This window comes from Molossus molossus, unplaced genomic scaffold (genome assembly GCF_014108415.1).
Source record: "Molossus molossus isolate mMolMol1 unplaced genomic scaffold, mMolMol1.p scaffold_m16_p_1, whole genome shotgun sequence".
NCBI lineage: Eukaryota > Metazoa > Chordata > Mammalia > Chiroptera > Molossidae > Molossus > Molossus molossus.
In genome coordinates this window covers 139,050,393-139,064,204 of record NW_023425344.1, presented here as the reverse complement: position 1 = coordinate 139,064,204, position 13,812 = coordinate 139,050,393, and the positions used below count along the sequence as shown (strand labels likewise).

The following is a 13,812-nucleotide window of genomic DNA, read 5'->3' as shown; positions in this document are numbered from 1 at the left end:
TGTTTGAGCTGAAATTTTAGGCAAGTTCTCAGCTTCTTTATATAGTTCCTTAAAAGTGTCGAAGCCTAATATTTATTTTATTTCTTTTTTTAAAAATCTTAATCTGAGGACATGCTTATTGATGTTAGAGACAATAGTAGAGAAAGAGAAACATCAATTGGTTGCCTTCAGTATATACCTGGACTGGGGATCAAACCCACAACCTAGGTATGTGCCCCAACAAAAATTGAATGCGCAACCTTTCTGTATACAGTCGTCTCTTGTGATTCGAAAAAAACACGATAAATTGAAGCTGTGAAAGTCAAAGCACGAAGTGGTGAGGGACGACTGTATATAAATAAAGAATCTTACTTTGTGGAAATTCATTTATCGCTGTAGAGTCTGGAACTGATTAACCGGGATAAACGAGGGCCGACTGTAATGGGGCAATGTTCAAACCAACTGAGCCACACTGGCCAGGGCGGAGCCAAATATTTAAAAAATTAGAAATTTAATAATAATATTTACTAATAATTGCTTATGTTTCACATTGCATGTTTTAGACAAATATTTTTAGTTTGAACTCTTAGAGCACCAAGTAATTGGATAAAAATTTTTTCCTAACAGAATACAAATGAATAGTAATTCTCTCTCTGTATTCTATTGTTCCCCCTAAATTCTAAAGACATAAAAAGGAATGTCTAGTCTTAAAAAATTGGGATGCAGCATAGCAAAAGGTAAAAATATTTTGATTTAAGTATAATAAATGTATTTAATATATTATGTTAACATATTTAATAAAATATGTTATATATTATATATTAAAGAAACAAAATGTTTCTAGTATAAGGCAGAACTGCATTTAAAACTAAACTTTGACAATTCACTACAACCCTTTGTTGATATTTCATGTTTTCAAATGGAAATTAAAAATATACTTATTAGGGTTTTAGAGACAATTAGAGATAGTCAAAATTCCATACATTGCCCAGGTTTCTGGTGTTTGCTGAATTCTCAGTCCATGAACGTTTTACCCTGATGGAGTCAGAATCATTCTTGCTTTGTGTCACCATCACATTGATTCCTGTATTCTTGGGTCTGGGAGCATTTCTGTGACACGCCGCAGAGCTTGTCTTTCCTGGGGCTAGTCACAGGCAGTGACAGTGGTTTCTCAGTGGAGACAAACGGGGCAATTGGCAGGCCAGATCCTCTGATTCTCTGCCTGCCATCACTGCTCCTGGAGAAGCAAACTGAAATTTTCATTGTTGTCATATTCTGTAGTAAATCTCTTTTGTTTTCTTCATGAGCTGGACTGGAAGAAATAATGGCTCTCTCTAAATACCCAATGTGATTAAGTTTGGAGCACAATGGTGAGTCTAATTTGAATTTACTACGTGTTTTCTGGGGACTTTGTAATTCTTCCAAACAAAGCCTATAAGCTCTTAATTTTAGAGAAGATAAGTATTTTTAAGCATACTTTCTGTCTAGAGGAGTTCACAATGATGTAATTAGTACTTGTAGCTTCAGGAGTCCTGATCTGGTGAGATGCTGGGATAATTCATAAGAAACTAGGAAGATTTGGTTCAAGCAATCTTAGATGTTGCATGGACCACATAAAATACGCCTTCTGACAAGTTTGATTTTAGAGGGGAGAGAAGACCTAATCAAGGTATTCAGGATTAAATGTTGTCCCCTCTTGGCAGTGTGAGAGTAGTTTCTCTGTTTCCTTCACTCTGCCCTCTTCCTGACACAAAGCCCGTAAAGAATGGCATTATGAAAGCAAGAGTGTGAAGTGTGTCTATCTCAGTTTTTGTTTTTTCATTGATTGTCTATAACCTAACCTCCAAAATTTCTGGAGTAGTTTTTTCCCCCCTAAAGTTTACTGATTAGGTAGAGACATGATTCATTCTTTAGTTGGAGGCGATTCAGGACGTGCATAGGATCCAACAGAAAACCAGGGACTTGTGTACAGGATACCACATTCCTACCTGAGAAGGGAAAGTGCAGTTCTCAATATTTACCTTCAAGTGGGGTACACAGCTTCGTTCACACAAGCCCTTTGTGAACAAAATATGAGATTACTAAAATATTTTATTGACTTTCAGATATCCAGGTGTAGGCCAAATCTTTGTCTTGAAAAATACTGTGTAGAATATGGTGAGGGGTTTGGTGTGGGAACATCCATGTAGACACGGGCCACAGTGGCGTGGTGTCTGTTTTGGACTTGGTTGGCCACGTGTTCTCTCTGGCACACACGCCAGAGGTTGTCAAAATCTGTATTTGAAAAGAATGTTAAGAATTTCAGATTCACTGAAACTTGTGTTTTTTTTCATTAACAGTTTCTGAAGTTTTAGCCTTCACTATTAATAGGTTATGCTTCTAGATAAAAACAAAGAAAGGTATTCTAATGAAATCTGAAGGTGGAAATAGGGAAACCATGCATAAAATTAAAAAATGTATAGTGTTTCATCTTAGAAAAATAGAAAAAAAGTAAGATTAATATTTTGCTGTTATGTATTCAATTTTCTGTGAGATTAGTACCCTGATTTGCAAGTGTTAAAAGATGTCATTAAAGGTAGTTCTTTGACAACAAGAATTGCTTTTATCATTGTTTTAACATTAAAATTTAAATTGTATCATCGCTTTATTTGTTTAACTTTAAATTCTTGTGAACTTAATTACATTGTTAGTAAATGCCATTTTCTTTTGATGACAAACTTTCTCCCATCTTAAATAATATCTCTTGCACATAAACTCATAACTTGAGTTTAAATTAAAAATTAAACACTTTGCTTTAAATTATTGACTAATACTAACCTAAAAATCATCTCAACTCTTGTTATTTAGGAAACAATAGCTGCTTTCTAGAGCCAGAGGCCTCAGGGTTTAATTTTCTTACCTTCCTTTGGGCTTTGGAGAGTCTCCAAGTGGCTCCATGGGTTTACAGCAATGCAGCTCACCATGTGCTGAAGAAATCATACAAAATATTCAAAACATTTCATACTCAGAGATTTTCATCAAACTCATATGAGGTGGATAAGATCTTCTTGTGATTAAATCCAGAGTAATCAATAGCATCTTAGTACATTCATTTTACAGTTCATCAAATTACAGATAAAAAGGCTTTTCCCTCCAGTGCACAGGAATACAGCGGTAACCAAACCAAGTCAGGGACTGGAGGGAGAAGAGGTCGGGAGATAAGTGTATGTTAAAGCTGAAACCATAGGTAATTCAAAATAGACAATGGAAACAAACAACTCAAATGAGTTAAAAGCTGATTTATAATAATCTATGTATTGTTTGTGTGGAAGAAAATTGTCCTATTTGGGAGTAAAATGACTATAACAGAAGGATTTTAACAGTTTTTTAAGGAAATTATTGGAAGAGACATACCAATTGAATATTTTGCTATATGCATATTTGGAAATGTGTTTCTATTTCATGGTTGTTGTGAGTATAATACTGAGAGGAATAGAGTTGACCCTTGAATAATGGGGCTAGGGGAGTGGACACCTGTCCCCCACAGCCAAAAATCCAGGTATAACTCGACTCCCCCAAAACTTAACTACAGTACTTCCTTCTCATCCACAAAGTCAACCAACTGTGGATGGAAAACAGCATTTTCCATCGGTGGTTGTGGATACAATTCCAGATGAGTTGAGTCTCCGACCTGTGGATATGAGGGGCCAACTTTATTTATTGAAAAGAAATAGAAGTAGACTCACACTGTTCAAACCCATGTTGTTCAAGGGTCATCTGTAGCAGTCTGTATTGTTCTGAAGTACAGAGTAAGCGTATAATTTTGAAAGATCCTTGACTGGATGGTGTGGCTCAATGGTTGAGCAGTGACCCATGCACCTAGAGGTCACCAGTTCGATTCTCAGTCGGGGCACATGCCCAGGTTTTGGGTCAAATCCCCAGTGGGGGGCATGCAGGAGGTGGCTAGTCAATGTTCTGTCTCATCAATATTTCTATCTCTTTCTCCCTCTTCCTTCCTCTCTCTCTAAAATCAATAAAGAAAAAAATTTTAAAAAATAAAAGATTCTTATAGTTGCATGGAAGCAAAGGCAGGTAAACTAAGACTACAGGAGAGGTAAGAGGTCAAAATAATGACAAAAAAATTAGTAACTTACAAAAATGAGCTTCTGTGTTTCTGCCTGATCATTTTCTTGACATGTGAATGATAGAGCAGACAGCGGACTGTGGACTGAGGACTAGGAACAGGCGCCGCAGTGCGGCTCAGGGTGTGGGCCTTGCTTCTAACCGCCAGACTGGAGAGGGAAGATAAGCGGAGGCCTGTTGATGGGAAGATCAATGTTGTTCTGTCTCCATTTTTTAATATGGCAGAGATTAAACATATTTATAAACTGTGGGGATTAGCCTTGATTTACTTTGTTTACAGAGGAGATTAGACAGTTCTGAGAGGTTCTGCATGTGTGGCACAGACGCGGGCAAGGTGAGCTCGTGAGAGAGGGACTGACGGAAAGGAGACAGGAGTGACTGGAGACAAAGTGGGATTGTAGGACGGTCAACTTTGAAAAACAGTCCAGGATACGAGGGAAATAGTATAGCACTGGCAAAAAGTTACAGTTAGGTTGGAATTACAACCATGCTTTTTTTTTTATAATGTTAGTCATTATTCTTTGCAGTCCTGAAATGGTGGTATAATATTGCTAAAATATTCAATTTTATACTTACTGTTTCTCTTTACATATTGGAAAATCTAAATAGCACTTTTACTTTTCCCCCTAATCTTGGTTTGACCCAGGAAAATTTGTTTTCTCCCTTTCAATCAAACCTCACCTCATTCATTTCTCGACGCCCCCCCCCCCCCCCCCCGCCCTCCCGCCCTCCCTGCTCTACAGTCATTTCTCATTCGAAATTCATCAAAGCCATCTGGTGGTCAAAGGGAATGACCCTCTGCTGTGCTCCTGAGTGACGCTCTGTGGAAAGTGACCCTGTTCGGCATTTCCCCATGCTTCAGCAGCTCTTGGTGTAATTTTAAACCACCGCATTTTCTTTGTTTTCCTTCGACATGTCCAACTTTATAATCATCCTAGCAGCATTCCTGGGCCTCTCTCTCTCTGTATTCATGATTTATATTTATGGTTCTATCGTCATCCTCTGAACTTCTCACTGTATGCTCTAAGCGCTCTGTTTCAGGACGCCGTCTCTTCTGCTGCTGCCAACCATCAGCTGCCAGAGAAACACCAGATCTTTCTGTCCAGCAACAACTTGTCAATCGTTGGTCAGATCACTATCAGCATCTACAGCTGAAATCTTTATCTTGTCTCTCAAATCTTCATAGTCTCCTCTCTCCTACCTGAGTCTCTGATATTGTAATATGTGTTATAATGGGCATAAGGACAGAGATATTAGGCAGAGGAGTTGTCAACCACAAGAACAATCATGGATGAGGCCTTTAGACATAACACTTAATTTAACAAACTGTGGCATCATTCTGGAGAGGGGAAGGAGGAGAAGACACATAGTATCTTAAACTAGTAACTGAGGAAAGAGAAAAAGTAAAAATAATGGAAAACATCATCTTTTAGAAGTACTGTATACATGTGCTGTATTAAAACTTGTGAAATAAGCCCAGCCAGTGTGGCTCAGTGGATTGAGTGTTGTCCTGTGGACTGTGAGGTCCTGGTTCAATTCCCCATCAGAGCACATGTCCGGGTTTCTGGCTCCATCTTCAGTAGGGGTTGTGCAGGAGGCAGCCGATCAATGTTTCTCTCTCACATCAATGTTTCTATCACTCTCTCTCCCTTCCTCTGTCTCTAAAAAAATCAATAAAAACATATTTTTAAAAAATCGTGCAATAAGCAGCAGAGACTAATTATTGCCATTGCCAACAAGCTGAATGTAAGATGGAGAAAACCGAGAAGTGTTTCATGAAAGCATATAATCACTTCAGAAACAGAACAATGGAGGAACACGTGATTATTGTCGTGTTTGTTTTACAAGCAAAACTGAATGTGGGCTAAGAGAATGTTAAGTAACAGTGCCACTTCAGTATCTGTGTCTGGCAATGGTAGAGCAGTATGGTGTGAGAGGTCTGTCTGTCTGTCTGTCCACAGAATCTAGCGTGTGTGAGGGATGCAGGTGCAGGGTAGTTTACTGATCCCCTCACCAGGGCTTCTGAGAAGGGTCTGGTGAGAATCCCTCTCCATACGACCTCTCCCAGGAGGTCTGTGACCGGCACCAAGAACATTAAGTTCCCTTGACCTACTGTAGAAGAGTAGCTTGGATTCCCAGAGAATAGTTGGCTCAGATATTTGAAGGATTTACCAAAGTACAAGCTCTTACCTATGCTTCTTAGAGGAAAGAAAACTCCTGATACTAAATCTATTACTGGCAAATAACATTGTCCTTCAGGAACAGTGTCTGTTACTGGAAAAAGCTTCTTCCTCAAAAACATTTTGCTTCTCAGGCCTTGGTCTCAGAGCCTCTCATTGCAAGTCTCTCCCACCTGTGAGTAATGTAATGTACATAGAGATTGACAGAATATCTTCCAGTTAAAAATCATCTTCTTTCACCTCGTTAACTCAAGTGTAAACTTCAGTGCATCCTCTTAAGATTTTCTCCCTCATCTCCACATCCAGTTAATCCCCCAATCTCTCTAGCAAGATCTCTAACGTAGATCTCTCTCCTTATTTCCACTTCTAGGAACAGGCAGTGTCTCTCCTCTGTCTGGAGACGCAGTGCAAGGTGAGAGCGTGGTACCAATGTCAAGATTTATAATAAATTATAAACGACATGGGCTGCACTTTACTGCAGTTATTTCCTAAACGCTGCAGGGAGCCTTTTCAGACATGCCTTTGAACACCCTGTTTCCTCTCTGGAATGTGCTTTTCCTTTAGTTCCCACCACAGGCCCCCTTCTAAGCTACATTAAATGTCACTGACTTTGTGAAACACGTTGCAATCCCCCAGGCAGACTTAGTCACGCTCTGGTTTGTCCTCTTGCAACACTTTTGACTTTCTTCAGTTAGGGTACCCATCCTGTTTACTCTAATTTTTATTTATTTATTTTGTTTTTTAATAGATTGGACAGACCAGGTGGGCAGTAAGCTAGAAGTCACAGTTCATGGCACTGATCTTCAGAACCCCAGAACACAGCCTTGTGTCTGACCTATAGCAGTCGCTCAATAAATAGATGCTTGAAAGTCTGTGTATGAGATGAAAGGCTGAAAATGCTCCTGGTTCTTGCCATTAGGGAATAATTTATGTGTGTTCTTTCTCCAACAGAATACAGATGGAATTTGGTTTAACTTTCCAAAGTATATTCTAACAAGATAAAAGAATGTCTCTCTTTTGCCCTTTCGGGCTGAACTGTTGAACCCAGAGCCAGCTTACTCAAATTAAGGGAGCTGATGTGATTAGTGCTAGGAAAGATTTTATGTAATGGAATTTGGTTTACTGCAAGCAAATTTGGATGAATATACGTCTCATGCAATATTTTAACATTTTAATTTATTGCTGACTCGACAGGGCAAAGGAGATCATAACCCTTAGTCCAATATTAGGATGATGAATTGAGGCTTTTTCTAAAAAGGTGGAAGATAAAATATATCTTCCTTCAGATATAGTGTTGCAAATTGCATTTATATTTGAAGGGAGTAAATTCAGTGCCACAATAGTTGATATTATACTAAAATAGGAAGTTGATGTCATTATATTGATATTTGCTAAAACAAATTATAATTTAATTACTAAACACCTACTCTGTGCTCTGAATTATGTGACACGAGATAGATCCCAAAAAATAAAAATAAAAAAGATGCTCCCCCTGGCATAGTACTAACTTGATATCAAGTTAGAATGTTAAGAGGAAGGAGAATCACTGGGTGATACATCTCTCCTGGAAAAAAGAAAAGAAAATCATTACTAAATAATTCAGGAAGGTATCAGGAACATTGGTCCATATATCAGTCTGGTAATTATAGATGAAGGAATATCTTGAACAAAGACACTTAAAAATTCACTGTTCTTCACCTTTATATTGATGTTGGGCTGATGTGACAGAGAGGTGAAATTTTGGTTGGATAGTATAAGTGCTATCGATGTAATTAGCTAGCAGTTAACAATAGGAAAGAAGCAAAAGGGAGGCCAGACATTAGCATGGCCCTCAGGGCAGCTCCAACTTTACACTCCGCAGGGAACCACTGGCTCATCCCCACAGATCACTGGGGAAAGAGCGTCCAACAAAGGGGAGCTGGGCACATGCACAGTAAAGTCGGGGTGACATAGAGTAAGTGCCTGTCAGTCAAACCTGGGAACAGAGATCATTGGCTAGAGGGAGTGGGGCCACTACAAGCCTGCAAAAAATTAGGGATACATTATCCCCCACACCAAGGAGTTCTCTGTCTCTGGACTCTTGGTTCTTGTGGTTTTCTCGCATTCACCCATGTTCCCACCATAGCCATGCAGGCCCTGCAATGGACTGATGGACTGCACCTGGGAGCACAAACTAAGCTAGCCTGATGCTGGATTAGGCTGTAGAGACCTGGAACAGAAACTCTGGACCACAGCTTTAGTCCTAGCCCTGCTAAAGGCACACCTGGACTTCCTCGGTGAGACCAAGGGGAATGGAAACTGGGAAACCAGGGGTGTAATTCCGCAGAAGTAAAGCTGTCTGCAGTATCTCATCCTTCTGTGTGCATCCCAGATTCTAAGGCAGGGAAAAGACATGAAGAGAATAAAAATTTCAAAATATTTGGCAGTTGTAAGATTTTATGGATTTGCCAGGGACTGGAGGATAGTGAATCAGGACAATGTTATATCGGTTAAGTTTAGAGCAATTATTCTATTTATATTGTTGATCTAGTTATGGTGCTGTAACTGTTTTATGAATAGTTTCTCAATATTTTCTTATTCCCATGGTCTAGTCTAAATTTAGTGTGGGAGTTATTTGGAACTCGAATTTGACTGTATCAGACACAGTTTTAATAACAGGAAGCATTGAAAACATCAAATGACCACCCATTCGGTCTTATTTAGGCCACAGCTGGCTGCAGACCTGTGGCCTTGTCACGTGATGTTTTGAGGGCAAAACAGTTATGTTTCCTTCTACCTTTCAAAGTTCTCTGGCTGGATTAACAGTCAAATTAAAATAAAACAGATTAAAAGGAAAAAGAACCAAATTTATTATGTATGGCCACACAGGGGTTCCATACAAATGTGAGACCCCAGGACAGATCTGGACTTAAGATTGCTGTGCCGTCTGGAACTGAGGAGAAGGAGGTTGTGGTCTGGGACTTCAAAGGGATGGAGGCACTTCACGTGGAGGTGGAAAAGCAGAAGTTTGGTGGACACGTCTTTGCTGGGCCATCTTTAACAGGAGGACACTGAGAGGTCTTAGTCAAATGGGTCTTGCTGGCTCCTCCTTGTCTATCACACATGATTTCATATTACACTATAGTTATCTGTGATGATGGCTCCCTTCCCTAAGCAGGTTCTTTATCTAAATTCCTTTAGGCAGTTAGGGGGAAGGTCAATGGTTTTTCCTGAGTCTTTGTTTCTTAAAAATGACCAGCTTAAATTGATCAATAGCCTGCCCTGTGGTGTAGTTCAGTGGTTGAGTGTTGACCCATGCACCAAGAGGTGGCCAGTGTGATTCCTGGTCAGGGCACATGCCCAGGTTGTGGGTCTGATCTCCAGTGGGGGGCACGCAGGAGGCAGCTAGTCGATGTTCTCTCTCATCAGTGTTTCCATTTCTCTCTCCCTCTCCCTTCCTCTCTCTCTAAAATCAGTAAAGAAAAAATATTTTTTTTAAAAACTGTTCAATATCCCAAAAGGCTCATTTTGGGGTGGCAAGCCCTGCTTCCTCTCAATGTTCACAGACTTTATTTCCCTAATTTGGAAATAAGAGCATTGAGCTGGATGAGCTCTAAGACCTTTTTGGTTGAGTTTTCTACATAGCAAAGTAGTCAATGGAAGTTTTCAAAATGTTCACCTTATCACTGAGCAGCTGAAGTACTGAGCATAGTGTGTGTGTGTGTGTGTGTGTGTGTGTAAATTTTTTGGTTTATTTTTCAGTTACAGTTGATGTGCACTATTATATTAGTTTGAAGTATACAACATAGTGATTAGGCATTTATATGCCTTTTGAAGTGATCACTCTGGTAATACTAGTACCCACCTGGCACCGTACATGGATATTGCAATATTATTGATTATATTCTCTATGCTGTACTTTTTATCCTTGTGACTATTTTTATAACTGGCAGTTTTTTCTTCTTAATCCCTTTCACTTTGTTTTACCCATCCCCTCAACTTGAAGTATTTAGCACACATTTTAATGCACACAAGCAAAAATACAACATCAACACTTATAATATGGGAGAATATCTCACCCTCCTATAAAATACGTGGTAGCCTCATGATGATTACAGCATAGAGGCAATTACATTTTCCAAGAATGTGTTAAAATATAGAAGAAAATAGCAGAAAATTAACTCTTGTAAATGAACACAATGTGCTGACTGTATAATTTAAATGTTTTAAATAAGCTACTTATTTGCATAATGATATTTTGGAAAGATAAATCTTAAAAATAGCTATACTATTTATTGACTTGAAATTAAAAATAACGAGTGTAAATTAGCCTGGAAGGTTGTCATGCTACTACATAATTAGATCTATTAATAACCAAGTGGGCTATCACTTATTAAGCTGAATTTGGCACTGATATATATTTCGAGGCAATGAATCTGTATTTTCTATTTAACAATTTTTTTATTTATTTTATTAATTTATTTTTGTTACAGGTCTTTCTCCTTTTTTCCCTTTTGACACCCTTCTCTCGATTCCCTTCCCCCACAGCATTGTTGTCTATGTCCATTGGTTGCACATACATGCATATAAGTTGTTTGGCTTATCTCTTCCCCACCCCCGTCCCCATCCTTCTCTTCTGAGGTTTGTTAGTCTTTACCCTACTTCTATGTCTCTGGGTCTATTTTGTTCATTATAGTCTATAAATAAGTGAGATCACCTGATATTTGTCTTTCTCTGATTGGCTTATTCTGCTTAGCATAATACTCTCCAGGTCCCTCCATGTCGTCTCAAAGAACAATTTTCTATTTAAATTTTGCAAATGTTTACCGATTGTCATCTGTTTGTTAATGTCTACAATATGTATATATTTCATGCATATATAATAGGTATATAGTTGTATAAGACATATTTTTTAAAAGTAACATTTTAATATCACTTATCTAAATTTAAATTTAAATTTGATCACCGTAGGAAGAGTTGTAGAAAACATTGCATGAAATAGATCAGAATGCTTAGAGAAACACTATAGATAAGGATTAACGTTATAAAACTAAACAAATGTCTAAACAGAGTCCAAAGACATGGTAGAAACATTCTTGATAAATTGGTTATATAGGCCAAAAAAATTTTGATTTGTTTAAGCATCATTTAATTTTTTTAAACCAGTGAGATGATGCATAGCATGAAGTTCAATTACTTGAAAAAATGTAAAGGATATTTTATTCCTTCAAGTATTTTCCTTTAGTACAAAAATATTTATAAGACCTAGAAGATTATTTGTAATAATCTGATCTAAGCACCACCATTATGTCATAATCTGGGATGTTTGGTAAAAATGCAGATGCCTGGGATCCCTGCACATGTAACAACAGGTCTCTGTGTCTGTATTTTAATCAGGTTCCTGGGTGTTTACTGTGCATACTGCATGTAAGGACTATTCTTCTAAAAATACTCTTTCTTCTAAAAATTCTTCTAAAAATATATCATTCTTATTCTACTGCTGGAAAATTTTACATGTCATTTGAAGCTGGGTATCGGGAGAGTGGAATCCTGAATTTGTAGGTTGAAGAACAGGACTCCACTTGGGTATCCAGAAAGAAACAAATGATGAGTTGTTTGATTATCCATAAGTAGCTTTACAATCTTTCAGGTTTCTGTTTGAAATTAAGAAGGATAATAAAATATTCCCTTTTTGTGATTAAAATCTATGTTCTGTACATGTGTATCATATAAAACAAAGCTTCACATAGTGAAAAAAAAAGTTTCTAGATTTTCAGAACACAGATTTTCCCAGAAGTTGAACTTATAAATATTTTATTTCTTCCATAGAATTAGTAAGTTTATTTTCAAATTCTGTAGGGTTCATGATACTTTTAAAGTTAAAATAAGAATTTCAAATATGCCTGCATTGATATGTAAGTAACCGCATTCTCTACTAATAATTCTGCTATTTAGGTTGAGATTGTTACCGGGACATTCTTGAGATTACTATTGTCCTTTATGTAGGTATATACAGCCTTTTTCACTCGACTTTAATGAGGTAACTTTCTCCTTCACTCCCTAAATTACTGCATTCACAAATGGGGATGATCTTCACTTTGAAGCTGGTAAATGATGGTAATCTCCTTGATGACAGAACATAGTATCTAAGTTCGCCATGACCCAAAGGAAGAGTGTTTGCATATGGTGGGTTTCCAGTGATATATAAATCAATGAGTGATAGTCAAGTTTTATTGGGTTGTGTGGCACTGAAGTAGGAGAAAATTATTTATATCGGTTAGCTTCATGAGAACTAAGTCTTTTTGGATCAGAATTTTATATTTAGGCATCGACGTCTTAATGACTTCTTCAGTGGCTTAATTCAATGACCATCTTTTGCTCATATCAATACAGGAGTCTATAAATATTGAAAACTAAGCTGGTGTTTAATTCCTGATAATTAAATCTTCTCATTCCTTAGCTTCCACATGGCTTATAAAATTAATAGACAATGACAATGTCGTCCATTCATATTCCTTTTTCCTTACCAATGGTTTTCTTTTGCACTGCCTAGTACTATTTGGAGAACATCTTTTACTATATTAAAATTTTCATTTCAGTAAATGCAAAAGAAAGGACCTCTCACATTAAAAAAAAATATATATATATATATATATATATATATATTTGTTTTTATTTTTAGAGAAAGAGGAAGGAAGAGAGAGATATAAACATCTATGTGAGAGAGAAACATCTATGGGCTGCCTCCTGCACGCTCCCCTTTGGGGATTGAGCCTGCAACCTGGGCATGTGCCCTGACAGGGAATCAAAATGGGACCTCTCAGTCCATGGGACGGTGTTCAATCCAGTGAGCCACACTGGCTAGGCAAGGCCTCTCACATTTTAACAATCCAGTGTTACCATGTAGTTTTGTAATGATGGTGATTTTGTGAGTCACCAGTTTTCTCTCCTACCCTGTTACCCCTTGCCACATTCCAAATGTACTGGTGACTTGTTAGATACATTCCAAGCATTCTGTCCAGTAAAATATTTTATCCCTTGGGGATTCTCCGTGTTATGATTGATGAATTTGACTCTGGTAAAGCCTAATAAGAATTGTTTATACTATGAGGATGGGAAGATGGTTTACTTATCTTTTTTATGTGTCTTGTCTCTCTTCCTGACTCAACAGCTCCCCCTACCGTTCGCATTGTTCACTCAGGCTTGGCCTGTAACATCGAGGAGGAGCGCTACTCTGAAAGAGTCTACACTATACGTGAAGGAGAAACTCTGGAATTGACCTGTCTGGTCACTGGACATCCACGTCCACAGGTGAGTCCCGAACCGTGGCACTGGGAAGAACCCTCTTTGAGTTTGTGTGTGTTTGGGATTCAAGTGTGGGGGTGTAGTATGGTGACTGGTGAACATTCAAGCTTGAAATGTTCATGTGGACAAAACAAAAACAAGAAATTTTTGTTTGGTATCGTTAGAAATTTGGAAGACACTTCTAAGAAAGCTATTAAAAAGAAAATTACAAAAAATATTTCAGTAAGATAACGATTCATATGGCAAT

At 38.0% G+C, this 13,812-nt stretch overlaps 1 protein-coding gene across 2 annotated transcripts in view; it reads left to right on the top strand.

Moving 5' to 3' along the window:
- The window catches only part of MDGA2 (MAM domain containing glycosylphosphatidylinositol anchor 2), a 925,908-nt gene that overhangs the window by 359,502 nt on the left and 552,594 nt on the right, over positions 1–13,812 (top strand). Inside the window, exon 2 of one of the 2 annotated variants that reach the window (XM_036269191.1) lies at positions 13,432–13,571. In XM_036269191.1, the coding sequence (XP_036125084.1) occupies positions 13,432–13,571 (140 nt within the window). Of the gene's footprint in view, positions 1–13,429; positions 13,572–13,812 lie in introns of those variants that run through there. The other variant, XM_036269200.1, reaches the window with a different exon arrangement.